This window comes from Salarias fasciatus, chromosome 3 (genome assembly GCF_902148845.1).
Source record: "Salarias fasciatus chromosome 3, fSalaFa1.1, whole genome shotgun sequence".
NCBI classification, from domain to species: Eukaryota; Metazoa; Chordata; class Actinopteri; order Blenniiformes; family Blenniidae; genus Salarias; species Salarias fasciatus.
In genome coordinates, this window is record NC_043747.1 from 14,808,976 (window position 1) to 14,830,875 (window position 21,900).

General features: G+C 45.5%; 1 protein-coding gene across 1 annotated transcript; it reads right to left on the bottom strand.

Moving 5' to 3' along the window:
* Positions 1 to 2: 2 nt before the first annotated feature.
* ppp1r14bb (protein phosphatase 1, regulatory (inhibitor) subunit 14Bb) lies at positions 3 to 20,199 on the bottom strand. Its single transcript, XM_030120993.1, has 5 exons — positions 19,927 to 20,199; positions 19,550 to 19,777; positions 3,280 to 3,363; positions 3,173 to 3,205; positions 3 to 3,079 (listed from the first exon to the last, which is right to left on the bottom strand). The coding sequence occupies exons 2-5, from the start codon at positions 19,748 to 19,750 to the stop codon at positions 3,011 to 3,013; spliced, it is 387 nt and encodes a 128-aa protein (XP_029976853.1). The 5' UTR covers positions 19,751 to 19,777; positions 19,927 to 20,199; the 3' UTR covers positions 3 to 3,010.
* Between the last annotated feature and the right edge of the window lie 1,701 nt (positions 20,200 to 21,900).

The window sequence follows — 21,900 nt, forward strand, 5'->3', positions numbered from 1 at the left end:
TCCATTTTACATATTTTTATTAAAGTTGCATAAAAGTGTAACAAAACTGGGCAAAAACAAGACCTGTTGTTGGTATTGCTACATTTGTTTGTTGGTTTGATCTAATCATTGTCCAAAAAAACCCTCCACAATTTCTCCAATCTGCATGGTTTAGCTCTTGTATTCAGCCTCGATGATGATAATCAGTATATATATAATTTTTTTATTTGTTTTATTTTTTTGCAATTATCCCCAACAGTAAAAAAACAGACTTCTCAATAACAGTCTAAGAAGGTATAACCCAAACCTGGATTCAGAAATGAAAATCCACTCAAATTCAGGTGCTGATTAAACTTGCCTGCTGCGATCTGACCAACCGAAGACGCGGCAGACGGCGCTCCGTTTGGACAAACCGCAACAGGAAAGGCAAAAGCAATCACATCAGAAGGAGATCCGAATGGATTTTGATTCGACTACATGTAATCCAAGGCCCGGCATCGAGAAGTGTCATGATCACAATAAAAACAGACCAGTATTCAAATGGTAAATGTAAAGAACATTGTTTATCTAAACAAAATCACTGTATCAAGGCCTAAGTATTAAACACTCACTTCTAATAAAAAATAACATGACGGAATCTCATTTTGTTTCTCGAAAAAGAAGGAGCGACAGAAGATCCGAGATTCTCCGCACGCAGCAGTTCCGCTCAGTAACACACACCACTTCAGCAGTTTGCGTTACTTATTTAAAAATGAATGTCTCCTGTTTATTTGGTTTGTGTAACATAAATAATACCTAAGGCAACATCTGTTTCAAAAAAAGGAAAAAAACAAATGAGAGAATGGATGAGAGGAGATGACAAGGGAGAAGTGAACGAGCAGCAAAAGTGTGTGTGTGTGTGTGTGTGTGTTGGCGCTTTCAGGAGAAAGAGACAGACAGTGAAGGTCTGCTGTCACCACAGGTGCTCGCAATTGGTCACAGGAAATTAGAGCGAATGCTGCTGCTGCTGCTGCTGCGCCCCGAAAGGCTCCGGTCTCTGATCTGATTGGCCCAGGATCAGAAACAGATGGCTTATTCTGGGAGGTGATTGGCAGCCGCGGCGAGGAGGAGGAACACAGATCCTGTGACATCCATGAACCCGTCTCACGCTCTCTTTCTCTCTGCAGTGCCTGGGTGTGTTTCTGTGTGTGTGTGTGTGTGTGTGTGTGTGTGTGTGTGTGTAAGTGTGTTAGAGGCAGCTGTGTTTGCTGAAGTGGTTCCGTTTCCTCCACCCTCAAAGTATGGCCTGTCAGTGTGTGTGTGTGTGTGTGTGTTTGAGTGAGTGAGGAGGAAAAAAAAAATGGGTGAATTCATTTAAAAAGCTTCAGTTTGAAACAATGGCGTCCCTTCCTTTCAAGCGTCTTATTGGTGGGTCTGCAGACACGGTGGGCGGAGGGAGGAGCTCCAGAGATGCAGCCGCTCCGAGCTGACATCCCAAAAGGAACAAAAAATAACAAAAGAAAAAAAAAAATGAATGTCATGTATTAGAAAGGAGTGAAAACGAGATGGGGATGGGGGGGTGGTGGAAAAAAAAGGCAGCTTTGTTCTGGGTCCCCTATTGGACTGTCAGTGTGTGTTTGTGTGTCAAAATGCATCCAGAAAAACAAAAAAAAAAAACAACAAAAAAAATCAAACAAAACCAAAAAACAGGAACCAGTCCTATACTAAAAAACAAAAAAAATCTAATCTGTCGTACAGAACAGCAGAATATACAGGCCCAAAAAAACTCTCCTACAACAGTTGTTGCTGTACATTATGTAGCAACACACACACACACACACACACACACACACACACACACACACACACACACACACACACACACTCGCACACACGTAGCTTTGAGCAACACAGACACACAGAGGTATGTGCAGGCTGGACAGCAGTGGCTTCTCAAGAGCCTCTCATCGCCACACTATGCATTTTGGGAAAGGAAAGCTCCGAATCCAGCTGAGGGGGGAGTCCGCGTCGGGCCGAGCTTCAAACAGAAAGCAGTCCGGCCACCACCGACCGCCACGACCAACCGGAGACTCTTTCCGGGAATCAGATCTTCCCCCCCGCACTAAACTTAAACTCAACGTTACTTTTTAGTGGCCAGAGGTTCCAGATTTTCTTTCCAAAATAACATAGTGCAGATTTTTTTTTCCCAACAGACACACAGAAGAAGAGGAAGAAAAAAAAAAAAAGAATGACAGTCTTTAAAAAGCACCACTGCAGCAATACCTCTTATTTAAGGGATTTAAGGGAGCTAATTAGTAAAGAGTGTACTGACCCCCCCCTCAAAAAAGGTATTTCATTAAAAAACTAAAGTGAAGTGAACGTCCTCACGCCCTCACACTGAACCAGGGAAGCAGCTGGCTTCTTTCACAAGTTTTAAAAGAACAACTTTTGGATTCTCGTCGTCTCATTTGTGGAGACACAAGCGACGGTCGGGCCCTGCTTCAAGCTGATTGGCTGCTTCCTCCCTCACCCTTCCAACTTCATTTTCTATTTTTTATTTTTTTTTTGGCTGGCACAGACTCTCTCCCTGCCTCTCTTGTTCTTCCTCCCACTCTGGGCTGTAATTACGAGACTCCTCTCCTCTTCCTCCTCAGACAGATGGAGGGAGCTGCAGAGGGAGGGGTGGGAGGAAGAAGAGGGGGGAGCTGAAGAAAGGCCCAAAAGAGGAAACAGAGTGCCTGGATTAAGGCCGACGAATCGCTTTCAGATCGATCCTTCTTATCTTTATCTTTCTTTTTGCTGTTTGAATGAAAGGACATACCGGATCAGAAACAAAACACAAAACAAACAAAAAAAAAATATCCAGGCAACCACAGACGAGGGTCTGACTAGAAGCAGAAACAAGGTTCAGGTTTGACATTTTACAATCTTGAAAGGAAGAAAACTTTGAAATAAAAGGGCGGGGAGCGGCAGGAAGACGACAGGTGAGGGCCTAAGTGGAAGGGGGGGGCATGGAGTGGGAGGAGGAGAAGAAAGGAGGGCAGCGACCCCATCATTTCTTCTGAGGCGTGGAGAGCTTCTGCATCCCTCGGATCTTGTCGAGCAGCTCTGAGATGAAGTCCTAGAGCAGGGAGAGAACCGATGAGGAGGCTCGCAGTGAAAAGGACACATCTTAGAAGGGCACGCTGCAGGGAAAAAAGGTTGTTTTTCTTACCTCAGTAGGTTTGTAACAGTCAACCAGTAAGTCCTGAAAAAGAGAAAAGACAACAATGAAAAGATTTCTTCCTTCTACACATGTGTCCCCCGCATGCGTTGACCTACCTTGACCCTGGCGGCCCGCTCGACGTCACTCGGCATGTCCAGCAGCTCGTCCACGTCTATCTCCAGCTCCGGGATGGCCTCCTCCTGCAGGAAGAGAGCGGCGGCGCTTTATTTAACGCTCACACGACACGGAGGAGAAATCCTCCTCATCCGTTCTGTTCCCGGAGCCAGTGTTTATGTTGTGTGCTCGTCTGTGAACGGAGCAGCCAGCCGCCATCATTCCTCTCTTTCTCGCTCTCTCTTTGTATGACGTGGTGCCGCTACAGCCGACTGTCCGCAGTCTCAACACTAGAGGGTGATGTGCTTCCATCAGCCGGCATGTTGGACATGACGGGGGAAAAGAAACAAAGAGACGGGAACTTCAGACCATGATGCAACTCCAGAGGACTGGAAAACACATCAGGGATGTCAGATTTACATTAATTCGCGTGCCACACACGGCCCAGTTCGATCGGAAGTTCACCAAACTGGTAAAATTCAACCGAATAATGACTACTTCAAATATTTCCCTTTGTTTAAGTGCAAAAAAATGTCAAAATGCAGAGTGGAATGTCGGTGGAGAAACAGTGAGCAGCGCTAATTCCTCACTTGTGCAACAAAGGATGTGGAGCAACAAGCCGGAGTCGCTACAGGAGCCAGACACACCTCAGGCGGCGCAGTGTGTGCTGAGAGGAATTACAGCTGAAACAACGCAAATAAACGGGGGCGATTGTGACGAGTAAGCAAAGCGGTGTTCATCAGGATGGTTCATAATCAATGTGACAAACATCACTGAGAACTGTTAACAGTTTCTGACAAGACAAGTCTAGAATAGGGGTTTAATTTAAATTGTTTTGTGTGAAATCAGCTGATGTGATGCTGTCTGCTGTTTGAGGATGGTTTGAGGGTTTTCCCCGCGCTAACGTGGATCCAAATGTACCTTGAAATATTGAAATTATGTGTCGAGACGTTCTCCTTACAGGAGATAATCAGTCTCCGCCGCAACGTTGTTTCAAGCCCTCAAAAGTGTTTCAATCAAAGCTAATCTGCGGTGTCTGTTCAAAATGGGCTAATTTCTTTCATTTTTTTTAACTGTTCAAAAAAAAAAAAAAATTAAACAGAAAGTGTCGACAGGACAGCAACACAGTTCAACGTAAAATGAGTTCACTGAAGATTCGTCTTTCTTCTGCCCTCTCAACACAACTCAAAATCTCCAATCAGCTCCATTGTGATTATTCTGAGGCTTAATAGCCTCCCTCTCCCCAACGCCGTGTGGCCTATCAAAGTGGTCCACCGCTGGCGACGGGAGCTCGCCCGTGCCCATACACCCGCTTCCCCCACTCTTCTGCTGCTCAATTGCTATATTCATGTCGTTCTCCAGGAATCTCTCGCTCCGTCTCGTCCTCCCCCTTGGTTCGAGTTGCCCACACCAGCTGTCTCTGCACCTGCCCAACTGCCCCCTATCTCCTCTCACTCACACACACACACACACACACACACACACACACACACACACACACACACACACACACACACACACACACACACACACACACACACACACACACACACACACACACACACGCACAGCATGCTGTGTGTGCACATTCATGTGCCACATTAACTGACGTGTGTTTTTTAAACTGCAATACTCCTGAACATCGCTCACACTCGTGGATTAAGGAATTATAAAAATGAGCAGTAATAAGTCTAAGCTGGATGAATTGTGTGCGTGCGTGTGTGTGTGTGTGTGTGTGTGTGTGTGTGTGTGTGTGTGTGTGTGTGTGTGTGTAAGGATTTATTTTGGAGCAGGACAGTCTGTGAGAGAGAGATAGAGATTGGAGGTGACAGACAGACTTACTGTCAGCAAAGAAACATGCTTGTACGTGCGCACGTGCACGCACGTGCACGCACACACACACACACACACACACACACACACACGCACTGTAAGCATAAACCCAGATGATGTGGAAAAAGACTGACACTAACACGAGGGTGGAAAGATGACGCTCTTTTAAAAACCCTTCTTCATCCAAACTGTTATTTTTGCAAACGTTTAAAATCACAGCTCTAAAAACTGGGATGTATATAAACCTGAGGACACAAAATGCTAACTGCTGACACACAGAGGAGCTGGTTGTGATTCACACACACACGCAGACAGAGAGGCTGCGAAGTCTGACACAAAGACGGATCTGCACAACATGTGGGCTCCATGTGCTACAAGGTGCATCAACCAAAACGCAAAAGAAGAGGAAGCTAAACAATAAAAGCATCGGAATATATTCAAAAAAAGGGTTTTCACGATGGGTCGGTTAAAAAATGTTTTACTCCCCATTAATGAGACATTCGCGACATATAGTTTGTACGGTATTGAAAAGCGGCTTGAAAATGATTTAGCAGACCGAGGAGAGGGGGGGGAGCGAACGCCGAGAGGAAGGAAGGTAAGAGGTTAAGGAGCGTATCGAGGGGAGGCAGCAGCTGAGCGGAGCAGGCTGAAAAGAGAAGATGAGGAGGGGGGAGGAAGAGGAGAGAGGAGAGAGGAGAGAGGGAGGGAGATGCTGAAAAAGGCCGGAAGACAGGCTTCAGAGAGGAGACACAAAGAAAGCAGGGAATCACGAGGGAGGGTTTCCAAAACAATCCTCCAGACTGACTTACTGAGCCGGTCTAGAGTCTGGAGGGGGCTTCTGCTGCCGGCCGCAGATGTGGTCGGGAAGAAAAGGTGTCTACGGCATACTGGCAAGTTCACAAACAGAAGTGGCGAAGCGTGAACAATTCAGAGAGTCTTCAGGTGGAGGAAGAAAAGCCTGCTTTGTCTTCTCTTAAGTCCATCCAAAAGTCCATGTAGAATATTCTTCTACTTTACAAACGGCGGCTAGACGGACACTGGGGCGAAGTACTGGCTTAAAAATGAATAATGCTAATTTAGACAGTCTTTTAAATAAGAAAAAGCACTTTTTTTATTGGCTGTAGTTACACAACCGGTGCTGTGCGTAACACAGAAGCAAAGCCAGAAAAAGAAACAGATATACAGATATTACAAACAGCCTTTATTGAAATCGCATGGTCTTGAAATTTAATTACACTCTTCCAGACAAACTCGTAAATATGATTTACACAGAGAGCGAGAGAGAGAGAGAGAGAGAGAGAGAGAGAGAGAGAGAGAGAGAGAGAGAGAGAGAGAAACTGTTCATCTGCAGGCTTCCTACAGTACAGAGCAGAATGAGATGTGACAGTATGAGAACATGGTGTGTGTGAATATAGTGTGTGAGTGTGTAGGTCATAGTACTATTTCTCCCGCTAGGGGAGGCGCCGTGGCTGCAGGCTCGGGAAGATCTAATGCTGGTCTCCGGCTCCTTTCGCCAAAAAAACATAAGTTACGCACACAAGTGGGTCAGCGTCCTCGCGTTACAATAAAAAGGCCTTTTGTGACGGCTGGAAATATCTCTGCGCTACCGAAACGCGCAGCTTGTCTTTTGGCCTGGCTTTATTGGACACAGTTCAAATCTGACTGAAATGACAAACAGCGCCACTGTGATTAGTTGGAGTTCAGAATCCAATAAGAGGAAAGACTTTACAGTAAAAAAAAAGAAAGAAATCTCCATCGACTCTCTTGACTGATGAAACAGAGGTTCGTATCAACAAAAGATCACCTCTGTCCATGCGGGGGAGCCGCCGGGGGAAAGTAGGTCACAGAGGCCACCTACCAAGATTACACAGCACGTCTTTCGGCGAAAACACACCACGCAACTGATTCATTTGATAGGATAAACTGTGTGTGTGCGTGGGGTGCCATCACCTGGAATTAAACACGAGGAGACTTAGATAGAATCTCGGGTTTACCGCAAGCTGGATGAGAGACGAAAAACAGCCCCTGCTTCTCTGCCTCCTTGGTGACAAGCGAGGATAAAAATAACAGGACGTCAGGATGGCCGATCGCCCGCTCCGCCACAAAACGCAACAACAAAGACTGTTTTGGCTGGGTATGACACAGGAGGGAGGGGGGGGGGGGACGGAGAGATGGGTAGAGGGGAAAGAGGAAAGGAAGTTGGGAACAGAAGGCTGGAGCCGACAGGATGGAGGAAGGAGGAAACGGGAGAAGTGGGAAAAGTAGGCCGCGTGGCGCCGAACAATGACGCTCGCTCCCAACTTCCTCGTGTGTGTTCCTTGCGGTTTGCCTGGCGAACTGATCCTACATGCAGCCGTCAGAGGAGAACAGAGCAGACACCTTCGCCGCCGCCGGTCGGCTTGCTTCTCTTTTGTCTTCACTGTGGAAAGCGAGATGGAGATGTAAGACGGCGTGCAGTCCGCATCGCCGCACTGAGTCATACCTCCTCGATTTGATAGAGCAGGACTCTTTATTGAGGTCAATGCAGAAAGTGTTTTGCTAAGTGTTTCTGCATTGTGGGTGAATGAGTGCAAGTTCGTGTGTGTGTTCCATTAAAACTATTACCCCACGCTGCACGCCTCAGTGCAAAATATGTGTGAATGCAGACGGCGAAGTGTGCAGAAATGGATTCATTCTGACTGATTTTTACAGGACATAGAGACCACATGCCGGTTCACAACGCTGCATCAAAATCACCGGAGCAGTTTTAGTTCATTCAAACTCGTTACTCATAAGGTCTCGGTAAAATGACTGGAGGCCAGTGCTGTTGATGCACCGGGCCGCAGCAGGTTCGTTTACTCCAGAAAGTGTCAAATCCAGCTCCACCGCATTTTAACTCCAGCATCCACTATCTGAGTTCATCTCAAAAATCTTTTTAAATGCTTTCTGCAACCTCCGTGTTTTACCAGTGTCTCAGAAGCAGCGGGAAAAAAAAAAACAAAACAAAACGTGCATCTAAAGTCTGTAAGAGTCAAATATAACCAATCAGCAGTTATTTATTCATTTTCTGTTAAAAAAGATAGGACTAGGACGTGAAAGGCTTCCTGGAAGCCACTTCAAGAGCAGTAATTCATGACACCCTTGTGACTGATCCGGTAATTTGGTCTGCGGTCATCAGATTAATACACGCAGGCAGGGTGGGAATAGTGGGAAAAACACTGGGCTTGACCCCGACTTCCTGCCTCTGTCCCTTTATCTTTACGTCCACCGTGACGTCCCGTCTCTGGATCTGACATGGCCAGCCTGTGCTGCTCCCTCGCTGCGTCTGCAGTCGCTGCTCGCATCTGGGTCACCTCACTGGAGGCACGAAGCCTCTTCGCAGGGAGAGCGGGAGTCGCTGGGAGGTCAACAAAGGGTGCCGGCGTCGGGGATGCTTGGTGTCCGTCATCGCCTGCTGCTCTCTATCGCCCTCGTATCGCCTCCCGTCTTACACACGGCTGCTTATCAGGAATCTGCTGGTCTTACAACAAAAGCACCGTCTCACTACTGCCGGAATCTCCTCTGTGATAACAGTTCTGTGTTTGAAAAAACAAGAGCGAGACCAGATATTTCAGCGAAATACAAAGCAGCTTTTCTTGTTCTCTTTTAATGACGAAGGGGTTAATACGCCAGGCCAGCACGCCCGGCTACTTCCTGCCTGGTCACATGACCCCGGGAGACGCGGGGGGGGTCTGGGGCTGCAATGATATCTGTGGGAAGCGGCTGCATGACTGTGTGTGTTGGAGTTAACAGAAACACTTCAAGAGGGTAAAGTCGACGGCGCGACATTACCAGAGCCAGTCAGCATTCGTGTGTGTGTGTGTGTGTGTGTGTGTGTGTGTGTGTGTGTGTGTGCTCAATTAATCTAAGTGGTGAATGGCTGCTTTAATGAATATGTGGCCACGAACACAACCCCGAAACCATAAAACACAGCAATCCATAATCAATGCAATGTACTTAATCCAGCCCAGTGTCTCGTGTGTGCGAGCGCTCTGCCGTGCACCTTCAGCCGGCGCGCACGGCTGATCCTCATCTCTATTGCACGTCTAATCAGTTGGATGTACTTCCTCACAGGAAGAATATAATGTCCTGTTTTGGATCTTATGAAAAACAGAAGGAAAGAGCTGCAGGCCAAAGCGGATCAAGTGAAACAGCCTCTTTACAGCGCGACATAACATAGAAATGTCTTTTTATTGTTTGAAGATCTTCATACTGCACACATTCTTAACAAACAGCGAATCCCGAATGGGTTTCCCTACAGTGCATCTGCTGAAAGTAAGGTCGAATTCTCTCTTAAAACAACACGTACGTGCCTCCATCTGTTTAGTCTCTGCAGCCCTGTCAGCTCTCCTGCTATCTGACTGCTGATAAAACTGCAAGCCGCCCGGTCATGTGAAGGAAAAGGACGCGGAGCCTCCAGAGCCTCGCGGTAGCGGTGTGGGCATGCTAATGTGCGGCCCGCTGCTGTGTGGGCTGGTTTAGACGTTTCTGCGGGAGGAAGCCAAAGCATCACGGGCTCCAAGTACACCGAGCGAGTCTTCAAGTTAAAGCCAGGAAATGTTCATCGCTGCAATTAGGACGCGGGCACGGCAGTTCAGATCGCGCATGCACTGCAATTAGAGGACAATGGCATTGATGTAAAAAGACATATACTGTAATAAAGAGTAAAGCGATATCCTTGGAAAGAAAAGAACTGGGAGATGAAGCCACAGTCACGAATAGACCGGGACTGGCCCAGTTAGAGAGTTAAATAGCTGACGTTGTGCTCGGTGTCACATGTGTGCAGGCAGATCGGTAGTTTTCAGCATTTATCATCATAAAGCAAACTCCCATGACATGATTGAAGGCTTCGACCCGGCGCAAACAAACATCTATTCGCAGGGTGCAGAGTTAACATGTAGCTCGCCATCCAACCCTGAACCCGGTCCAAAAGCTGTCCGCCGACATGGCTGTCGGTGGTGCAGCTGAATGGTTTCCACATCGGCCTGTTTGGCCTGGCTGAACGGTTCAGCGGTTTCTGTGTGTTGACTGAATGCGTCTGCCGCCGCCGCCGCCGCCTCCCCGGGGAGACACCCCGCCGGTCCCTCGGGGTCACAGCCGGCCCCTGGGTGGACTTGTACCGCCGGCGCTGCCAAGGCTGGAGCTCTGCGTCGCTCTGCTTTCTAGTCATGACATGACGGCACAGTTTGTCGGGGTTGTTTACCTACAGCTGTGAGGGAAACTGACGCGTCGATTTGAAGTACACTGACAGAAACCAAGACTTTTATGCATGACCTGTGGATTTTATCCTCATTTGCCACAGTCACTTAATCTAAACAGTGAATGGATATAAATTTACTTGGAAAAATCAAGTTCCTAAACTTTTAATCGGACTTACTGTGGCCCTAAAAGTGCCAACAAATCTTTGATTTACTGTTGCATGTCGCGTTCACCCAGCTTCTCCCTTTCTCACGCTCTCCATCACATCACACTAAGATTATCCGACTCTCACTTTCTTCTCAGGTCACCCTAATTACAGAAATCCCTCATCTGAAATGAATGAAGCAGACAGCATCTCTAGTGGACGCTTTCATCCTCCACCTCCTGTTTTTTTTCTCTCTTTTTTCTTTTTTCGGAATGTGTGATTTCTCCAGAAGATAATAAGGAGAAAATGTAATTTGGGAAATAAAAGTCCAATATCATGCTCCACTCAATCACATACACAGCCAGTGAAGTGTATTCAAGAAATGTATATGTTGCGCATGTGTGCAGGCGTCTTGGGTAAATTGGATAAATAGCCTCTGGGTTTCCCACAAATAGATTTTTCCACTATCTTCAGTCGATTACTAATCATCACTGGCGCAAAAATATGTAATAGGTAAAATATTAAATACCTACAGGGACAAAAGAAAACATGAGCACGTATTCACAAGTCTCTCCCACTGACTGTGAAAGTCATTACCGCTACAATTGGACTGAAAGACGAGATTACGTGCAGATTAGAACAAGAATGCACACAAACAAGGATTAAAGCTGATTATCATTATGTCACTGCTGGCAGGTACTGCATGCAGTTGTTCATGTGCCATGTAGCTCAAAGAATGACTTTATTCTGCCATTTTGAGCCAGACGGCGAGGAAACCGAGACGCCCGAGGCTCATTTAAACACACTATTTACACAAAGGTTCTGCACGGGGGGGGGGGGGCAACAATGGTTATTTGTGCAAAAATTTAATTCAGTCTTTTATTAAAAGATAATCCTGACGGCTTTCAAAAGGGATTAGAGAACGTTATTACTCTTTCATACGGATCCATCATCAACATGCACTGACCTCTCCGACGCCGGCAACTCATTGGGTAATCTAATCACTTCATACGCCGCATTTCCATAGTCAGTCAATCAGCTGCGGGATTAGCAAACTCAGAATGTGTGAGATTGCAGCAGATTATCTCAGCAGTTGAGGTGTAGTCTGGATAGTGGTTTCGCTTACTGACCATATGGAACAGACACCCTGGCCGTCTCTACATTATCATTAATTAACGTGCTCCTCTTTGCTGGGGTTTGTAGGGTCACATGATCACATTTCAGAACTTAAACAGAAACCAAAAAGAGAAAGAGAGTGAGCCTGATGTGCTTCCTGATAAACCGGCGACTCGTTGCCACTCCTCAAATATGGCTTTCATGCTTTAAAACATAAAAGAACATTAATACTCAACTAAATATGACACACAGGGGATCTGATGTAGTACAATAAACAGACAATCGTGAAAAACTTTTACTATTCTGTGATCTTGATGACTAGTCTGTTTGTCTCCCTGCCTGCCGGCTGTCTGTCCATCTGTCCACACATCTTTCATCCCTCCATTTGTTCCTACAGACGTGTGAACCACAGCAGTTTCTCCCTCCCGCGTTGTTGCCGTCATCCTCTGCGCCGTTGTTGGATCTTAAGTTTCGCGGCGGTAACGTTGGAGGGAAGATGGCACCTGTGACAATCACTCGCTCGGAAAGCGCTACTCTAAAATGTGCTGTCTTTCTGTAAATATCTAATATTTAAAATTTAACACTGCAGAGAGCTCCTGGCAATCTGCTATTGGTGTGTGAAGAGTACAACACATCACGCAAAATGAATAAAGCCATAACTGAGTTGTGCTTCGATGCCGTCAACCAACCAGCTGAACTGGCGTCTGCTCTTAATGCTCCTCCTGGGACTTAAATACCCTCCTGGGTGGATCTGTGTTACCTCGCTCAACCTGCAGCCGGTTACTTAGAGGCAGAGACAGCGATATGATTGCTGCCACCTGATGCCAGCGTCAGTCCCTAATGTTATAAAGATAAGGACAGCGGCGTGCTTGTTCCAATATGCTTCAATATGGCTTTAACGTGGACCCCAATAAACCCACACCACTGGAAAAAAAAAAAATCTAATTTATGCCTCATATTGAAGTGATTTTGTAGCAAACAACACCCCAGTGCCACATATAGTCCTAACAGAAGCCTGTGTAGCCAACTGTACCGCTATTATCCATACCGTTGCTTTAAAACGCCTCCTCATGGGTGCTGCAGCTTTCGCAGAACGGCTTCCCCAAAGCGTGCAAACAGTCTTAAAACTGATATAACTACCAGCACGAGCAGTCTCTTAAAATGATGAGTGTCAAGCTGTAGATCATTATAAACAACGAGGAGAGAATTTGAGGAGGATTTTCAACATTAATTAGGCTTATGGTAGCAAAACACATTAGCAGACATTAACATTTAATGGGCATCCAGTGGATATCTATTAAAAGCACCAACATAATGTGAGCATTTGTCTAGCTGGAACAGATAACAGGTCATGGTAATGCGCTATTAGCTTTCCTACAACTGCAGCTGAATCCCACTTGACTTTCAGTCTTTAAAAGTGGGAGTGTTTTTGCAGCCTGACAGCCTCACCTGTGCGAGCGAGGCTGGAACGACACGCTCATCAAGCCCGGCGACTGCTGAAACATTAGACTCGAGGATTTACATGGTGGAGGGGAGCCGATCAGGTCGTACGAGCTGGAGCGGCTGACGCATGGCAAAACAACGAGGCAAAGACATGAACGGCAGCAGGGACAGAAACTGAATATGCACACGCACACACACACACACACACACACACACACACACACACACACACACACACACACACACACACACACACACACACACACACACACACACACACACACACACACACTAGTGACATTCTTCTGGTTTTGTCACAGAAGCTTCAAAACGTTTCTCATCTCTACGTAGAAGAAAGTTAAACTACTTCACTGCATGTTTTCTCGTAAAGGGAAATGCATACAGTACATCACCGGTCCTTGGCCCAAATCAAGAAATAAACACAGATTTTCACTTTCAATGTATTAAAATATTTATATTCTTTTGTTTTTGCTCAGGCAAATGTCTCCCAATCCACTTTTCGGGTCACGACTCACCGACTGAGAACTGGACACGAGTGTCCAGCTCTTGAATATGAGGACAAGTGACCTCTGAAAGTAACAGTAAAGTCAGGTGAGTTACGTTCCTAATGTTCTCCTATTTAACAGCCAATCTAATCTGGAAAAGGTTCACAACTTCAGGACAGATGCAACCTTGAATTGTCGCGAAGCAGCTGAAACAAAATGGTGACTTTAATTTGCTTTTTGGTCCATAGTGTTATAGCGTCAGTATATTCAGTGAAACCCAACATGAACAAGAGCAGCTGTGTTTTCGTAAACCATCAGGTGTGTGTCGTGTGTTCTCCAGAGAAAGTGGTATGTAAATATAGCTGATTTTTTTTTCCCCTTTCAATCTCCAGTTTGCATCGGCCGCACTTGTTTCTTCACAGACTTCCTGTGACAATGTGAATAAACATTCCTCTGAGTGACTCATGTCCCTCCTTCTTCTCTCTCTACATCCCTCTTTTACTTCATCCATGCCTTTTTGCTCATTTGGCTGTTCTAACTTCCTTCCGATTACTCACACTCACACACACACACACACACACACAGTCTCGTATTTCTATCCTTGTGGGGACCGTCCATTGACTCCCATTCATGTCTAGCCCCTAACCCTGACCCTTACCCTAACCCTAACCCACACCACAACAAAGCCTAACCCTAAAGAAATGTTTTTGCACTTTTACTTTTTTCAGTAACAACAACATGGTCAAGAAAACACTGTTTCTCCTACTTAGGACCGGAAAAAGGTCCCCACAAGGCACGTCGATCCACGTTTTGCTATCCTTGTGGGGACATTTGGCCCCGACAAGGATAGAAATACAAGAACACACACACACACACACACACACACACACACACACACACACACACACACACTCACACACACGGTCGTCCTCCCTCTCTCACAGTATTCTTGGCAGCACTCGCTCGCTCACTGCTTTAATAATGTTCACATAGTAAGTCAGTGGGTCAGACTGCTGCGAATGCTGACTCACACTCAACATCAACCAGGAAAAGAATGGCGTGTTCCACATGTAGAACCACATGTGAGCTATTAGGATGTCTATCTGTGTGTCTGAAATGTGTGTGTGTGTCCCGGTGTGGGGGGGTGTTTACAAAGACACAGTGGAGTCTTTCACTCCCGCTGTGTAACAACCACTCTTTGTAGTCACTCACACACACACACACACACACACACACACTGACTGTGGGTAGTAATACTGATTGGTATTCAGACCTTAAAGTGCACGGTTTAAGGAAATGTTGCATCCCGTGCGAGTGTGTGCGTGTGAGAGCATGTATTTGAGCATGTAAGTGTGTGAGAAGGAGGCCAACTTAACCCAGAACATGGAAAGCTATGAAATCAGAGCCGTTCCCGCAGTCGGACTCCCCTCCTTCTGTGTGTTTTCCTACCTGAAACTATCTGTTCTCAAACATGTATCAAAGCGGAACATGTGATGTTAGTCAAACACCTTCTAAACTCTAAAAAAGGACACGCTTTGAGGATTAACAGGAAGTGTAGCTCAAACTGTTTCCTCTTTTATTCAGCTGTTGATGGGAAGAATTCTTTGCTTTGATCACTTCAGTTTTTTTTTTTAATTTATGTTACAAGGCTTTAAACATGAGCCATTTCGGCACAAACAAGTAGTTTAATTCATTCAAATGCATACGAACCTTTTTAAAACGCTGAGATTTTACACTGTTGATGAAGTAAAAGCCACATGCTGCGACGGGGGGGATATAAACTCCCATTGTTCTTCCGGGCTTGTGCGAACATGTGGGGGAAACCCTTGACAGATAAATGTGACGCTGCGCCCTGGAAAATAAACACTCAACTTGAAAGCAGAACTGAAGAGAAGTGTTGCTTCTGACCTGAAGGCTTTAAAGTCAAGGTGCGAAAGAGTGCAGCTGCTGATCTATTCGACTGATTCCACAAACTCTCTAATTAAAGATTTAAGTACTACGGTGTTTTGTCAGTGTTTTAGGCGTGCAAGACCCAAAAGAAACCTCATGCAAAAAGACACTTTCTCCCTCTAAAACATCCTTGCCTACTCCTACTACTTCCTTCTTCTCCTCTTGCCATCCGTTGCACGTTTTCCTTTTCTTTTTTTTGCCTTCTCTTCCCCCGTTTATTGCATTCCTGCTCACCAATCCTGCCTCTGTTCTCACTCATATTCCCATATGTGTGCGTGAGTGTGTGTGTGTGTGTGTGTGTGTGTGTGTGTGTGTGTGTGTGTGTGTGTGTGTGTGTGTGTGTGTGTGTGTGTGTGTGTGTGTGTGCACGCGCGGTGTGGCCACGTAGGACCCTGCTGTTTGGGGATTGGTTCCGCCCACTCTCCCCACTGTTAACTGTGTAGCTTCTGGTCAGCTCTGGAGTACTCGAGGAAGAAAAACACTGTTAAAAGTGCGAGAAAGGGAGCCTTTACTGTCAAATAAAACTTTAACAGGCCAGTTTCCATGGAAATAACTCCGTGGCTGGAGTAAAATCTGATTGTTTTACTTAAAGAGAAGCTGTGGACGAACCAACACGTCTCTCTTCCTGCTGAAACCCACTTACAGCGCCACATGCACAAAGCCACTAATAAAGCGAGGCTCCCTGCAACGGAGAACATACGGCACAGCTTGGAAAAAGGCACCGATGTGCCGTAGGACGCCCTCAAACCCTAACATTTACAGACATTTCAGGGTTTGTGCTTTCAGCGGACACAGTTGGGTTTTAAATGTAAACCGAGAGAGACGGGGATTGTGGGATTTGGAGGCACTTCTGCAGCTGTTCCCACACAAACATGCTGCTGCAGCCATAACCCCCATGGCCCTATCGGATGACCTCTTCATCAATGCCACATGCAGAGTCCTAAAATGTGAATAGGCACTTCTTTAATACAGTATGTTGATCGTAGAACTGCTTTTACAGTTTAAATTGAGTCTGTTTTCAATAAATGGACCCAACCTTTTTTGTTTCTCTCCACTGCATGGTTAACCAACATAAACATTTAGCAAGCCTTGTTGCCATGGAATCACAGTCAGGCTCAGCTCCTCAATATTACCAATAGCAACTCTGACTGATAGACTAAGTGGCTGGATGGATATCTGACAATCGGGCTGGCAGAAATGACTGGCCGACTGCTTGCAGCGTGTTTAAAGGGACGATTCGAACGGAAAAATAGCCTTTAATGAATTCCCTGCTGACTGAAACTCCACTGTATTATTAATACTCAGAACTAACAAAGGAAGAGGGAGAAAATTAAAGTTGATGAAGGACTTATGAAGGCTGATAAGGAGAATTATTGATTATGACAATTCCAAGCAAAAGGAGAGATGGGGGGGGGGAAAAAAAAAAAATCAAAAGAGCTGAAAAGGAGTAAATCCTGAACACGCCTGGTGTCTTTGTCAGTGAGCAGGGTACTCCCAGAAAACCCTCTGCTCTCAGGGCGGCTGCCTCTCTTGTTACACTGGTCGGCAGCACGTGCTCCGTATCTCCCCGTCTAAACGAGCCCAATGCGTCTCTATCAGCGAAGCCGCTGTAAATTAATCTCTTTGTTGTCTAACTGCCTCGGCGGGGACTGGATCAGGACAATGGAAAGACGCGACTCGTGTGGTGCAAAAGCCAAATACAGGAGTCTTGGAAGAGGGACGCACGTCCAAAACAGTCTGATTTGAGTGATTTTAACTTTAAATGTCTGTGAGCTGACCCGAACAGACTGATGGCATCAAACACAGGGATCTGAGGAAATACGACCACCCTCAAGAAAAATGGAATCTACATTTGAGAAACCACTTTGTTTAATTATCAAAAAGTCACACTGCCAAGATTCTCTCATGGGCTCATTCACTCAGAGTCAGGACTCTGCAAGTTCTACACATTACATATTAATCCGTTGTTGGCTGAGAATCAAAGCACATTGATTTTAAAATCCTCTCCCGGCCCTCTAATCACCTCAGCTGGCGTTTTGCAACTCTGTGGTGTCATTTCCCAGGATGTCCCCGTCACGCCATCCATCGGGGGGAGATTCTCTGTTGACAGGACGGACACATTCACGGGAAACAAAAGACGCAACCGCAGCCTGGTTTTTCTGACCCCACATGATCGGTTTATGGCTGAGTGGATTCACAGTGGCTGGGCGTAGCGTCAGCGCACCGGTAGTTACAGTTGGCCCGGTGGATTGGATTTTTGCACAGCCAGGTGTAAATATAAAGACAGCTAATCCTCTGAATAGCTTGAAGTGTGAGCTCACCCCGACATGTCTGCCTCATGACAACAACTCGACCTTAATAGGCACCGGCCAGCGCATTCCTTTTTTTCCATGTTTGTATACGTGTGTATCATTGCCTATATCAAAGAAAACCACAACTTTTTCCAGTGGAACATGTCTGGAAAAGCCTCCTGTAACCCGGCGCAATTCCGGCTGAGTGTGTTTCCAGCAGCCTACTGAACTCCTGCCTTTCCTCTTAGCTTACTAGAAATTCCCCAAACCCGGTAAGTCGTCGTATTCGTCGCGCTGGGAATAGAATGTGGGTCAATGCCAGCTCAGGGGAGTTGACATGAGCTTACCAACTACCGACGCCAGCAGCCGCGGCACAGCTGCCGCCAGGTCGCATTAGAGCTGCATTGAGTTTTCATGTGTCACAGCGGCCGAGGGTGTGATGGTGCATGAGGACACCGGGAATCTAAAGCCGGCCAGAGCTGATACATCTGCACAGTCATCAGGTGGGATGGGTGGGAAATGAAGAACCCCGCAACACATGCAGACACGTTACAATTGTTGTTTACTAATGCTACACTTTCCATGTATCCCTTTATCATTGAAATGCTCTTCTTCTTTAACTTCTGCGAAATAGTAAATCATCTGTGAAGGCACTGGGTCTCCAGCAATGTTTTGTTGTCCAGTTTTCAGAAGCTTTAGAGAAAATCTGAGGGGCACCAACAACAAAAGGTTGGAAAATGCGGAACTAGTTTAAGTATATTTTACATGATTGTATGCAAGAAATGTATAATAATTAACCAAACATTGTGAAATATGTGTGATTGCAGTAATCTAAATGGCATCTAACATCTTTTCATCATACACAAATGGAACATCTAACAATTTTCTATACAGCTTTACCCAATTCAGGGTAGCAGGATGCTAAAGTTAATCCCAGCAGACTATGTGTGAAAGCAGGCAACATCTTGAACAGGTTACCAGGGTAAAAAGAGACACTAAACCACTACTATGACTTACAAGTCTTGAAATATCTTTTCTAACACACTGTGGAATTGACATTTCTTATTTCCAGTGTTTTGAATGAGTGCCCTGTGATTGTTATTTTGACTTTTGCATTACATCTTTCTCATACTGATTATTTTAAATTGCCTCAAAGGAATAAATATCATATGAATAATGGAAAAAAACACATATTTCATCTCATAATGACTTGTTGCAACTACACCGATTCATCTACTTCAACAAAATTAGTGAAAAATAGGGGTATTTCCAATGAGCCATTATAAATAAACGCCCAGAATTCACAGGTGTGCTTTAAAAAGCTGCAGCCAATCAGAACAAAGAGCCGAGGCTGTCGTTCTCATGACCAGGCTATAAAGATGCATGTGCTACTTTTAGCCTACCTACCTGTGGGTGAAAGCATGGAGGAACAGACACATGGCTTCCGACGCCACCATTCACCAGTCAAAAGAGAGCAGTAACGGCGTTACTGTAACGCTCACTGCGGATCAATACCCGCCTTTATTACCTGATGTGTGAACACATGGCCCGCATACCCGGCTGCATGCTACGGGAGCAGGGCTAGGCTCACAGAGGGCCTGGTAATGTGTCTTTATCAACAGTTTGCTGCGGGTTTGGACGCACTGAGACGAACACACACACACACACATACACACGCGCGAGGAGCGTCTATTACTTAGCGCCTGATCAATACGCTCGACTGGTTTTGAGGGTATTGTTTTTTTTTTTTGGGGAGGGGGGGGGTCTTTACCTCACAGTCGTAGAGGTCCGTTAGCTGGTCGATAATCCACTCCTCCAGGTTGAGTCTCTTCCTCAGCTCCTTGCGGTCGTATTTGACGGTAACGCGCCCCTGTTTCCGAACCGGAGTCTCCGGCTCCTCCGTGGTGCCGGCCGGCGTCTGGAAATACACCCGCGGCTGAGGGCTCGTCTCCGGGCTGGTCACAGCTGCCATTGTCGCTCGGTTTTGGTCGCGGGGTGAGAATTTTTTTTTTTAGTAAATTAAAAAGAAAAGAAAGGTAAATAAAGAAAAAAAAAAGCCACCCCCGGAGGTGTGGAAGTGTAAAACGGGGATGAGGCAGGGGGAGAAAAGCGGCGTGTGGACGCTGGGTTTTTTTTTTTTTACGCACGGAGAAAGAAAATCCCCCCACTGGAAGAAGGAGAAGAAGCAGCGGCGCTCGGACCTGATGCTTTTGTTGTGGGCCAAAAAAAAAAAAAAAAGGAAAAATCGCCTAAAGGTGCATTTGAGTCAGGCCGCGTCCACAAAGGAGAGAGAGAGAGACGACTGCGACGAAACGTAAAGTGTAACCGGCTTATTGAGCTATTTACAGCATGCAAACTCTGCTTATATAAAAGAGAAGGCAGCAGGAGCGGAACCGGCCTCAACTCTCCATTCAGTACAAAGAGAAATCTCTCTCTCTCTCTCTCTCTCTCTCTCTCTCTCTCTCTCTCTCTCTCTCTCTCTCTCTCTCTCTCTCTCTCTCTCGCTCTCTCTCTCGCTCTCTCTCTCGCATGCGCGCGCCTCGAGCGCACCACATGTACAGTTTTTTTCTTTCCTTCTCCTTTGCATGTATTACTTCTTCTATTTTTTTTCCCTTCATTACTCATTTTATTTCTTCTTAACTTCATAGTGCGACCCCCAATTTCCTCTTTCTCCCTCGTGAATAACACGTGGCATCAGTCTTCTTTTTCCAGAAAAAAATAAACTTGATCACCAAGATGTTATCTTTTGTTTTCAATTATTATTATTTCAAGTGTAAATACATGGGTTTAGTATGAACAGCACTTTACTGAAGTAGTAATTGCTCCGTCCCTATAATAAAAAAAAAATGTAAATAGACAACTGTGATGCACTCTGGGAAGTTCTGATCAAAGATACAAAATAAAGTATGTATAACAGTATGTAAACTTTATCAAGACTGAATCTGTTCCTGACCTTCAATAAGAAACTTTCCACAAGCAAACTTCGGTACTGTTAATATTTAACAAGCATGTTTGTACTTCCACTGTAAACTGAAAAAAAAACTTTTAGATGAAAGCACCAATGAAGCCAGAGGGTTGAAATACATTTGAAATCATCAGTTCTTACAGGTATTCTACATATTTCTAAGCACTTTTAAGCATATGAATGCTTAAAATGCAATTTCATGGATTTTCATCCATATGAAACCCAGACCATTCTCACTGTGAAGCAACATTGATGATTACTACCTGAATGGACAAAAATCTAGCTATGTATTAAAAGCATTTTAACATTTACCACCCTCTATCAATCATCCCTATTAGAGGCCACAGTTTCCTGCACACACACATACAATCCAATAATAATTTCATTAGCACCACAGTGTCGATTTCAGAAATGGTTTTGGTTAACTCGTCTGTTTACTGTTTGCTCTAAAAGGGGGAAATGAAAGCTTTACACTTCAGCTACCACTTTCAAAACTCCACATCAGTTTCATCAGAAGTGACCTTCTGTCACCTTCTTAGCAGTATAAACACTGACCAACAGCAACTAGCCTGTAGACTGCTGACTGCACCTTTAAAGCGATACTTCAACATTTTGGCAAATTGGCCCATCTAGGGCAATTCGGTAGTCATTTAGAACAGCATACTTACTTTTTTTGTGAGGGCGAGCTGTTGTTTATTCAGCGGTGAGTCTGAGGAGAGCTTCACAGCGGACATAATGGAAGTGGACGGTACAGTAGCTTCCCTCGTCAAACTCATCAATCCAACACAATCCAACAACCCCAAAACACACTTTGGTGGACACGTTATAATCCCCACATTCACTACGCTGTGAAATATTAATGCAAAATTACGAGATTGAGCGTTTTTTTGCGAAGATTGCTAAAACGGAACTACTTACTAAACATGGCGTCTGGGCGTAGTGATCTCAAAAGAAAAAGTAGTTCCCAATATTTGCTTCAATGTCGTAACGCTACAATATTATTTGTTGGTGTTTCACAGCGTAGTGAATGTGCGGATTATAACGTGTCCACCAAAGTGTGTTTTGGGGTTGTTGGATTGTGTATTTGATGAGTTTGACGAGGGGAAGCAACTGTACCGTCCACTTCCATTATGTCCGCCGTGAAGCTCTCCTCAGAC

Excerpts from the sequence above, each read along its gene's own strand:
- ppp1r14bb (XM_030120993.1), bottom strand. The coding sequence starts at position 19,750 with ATGGCAGCTGTGACCAGCCCGGAGACGAGCCCTCAGCCGCGGGTGTAT. Across the intron at positions 3,364-19,549 it reads CGGACCTCTACGACTGTGAG|GAGGAGGCCATCCCGGAGCT; the intron begins GTAAAGACCCCC and ends CTCTTCCTGCAG. Across the intron at positions 3,206-3,279 it reads AGCGGGCCGCCAGGGTCAAG|GACTTACTGGTTGACTGTTA; the intron begins GTAGGTCAACGC and ends TCTCTTTTTCAG.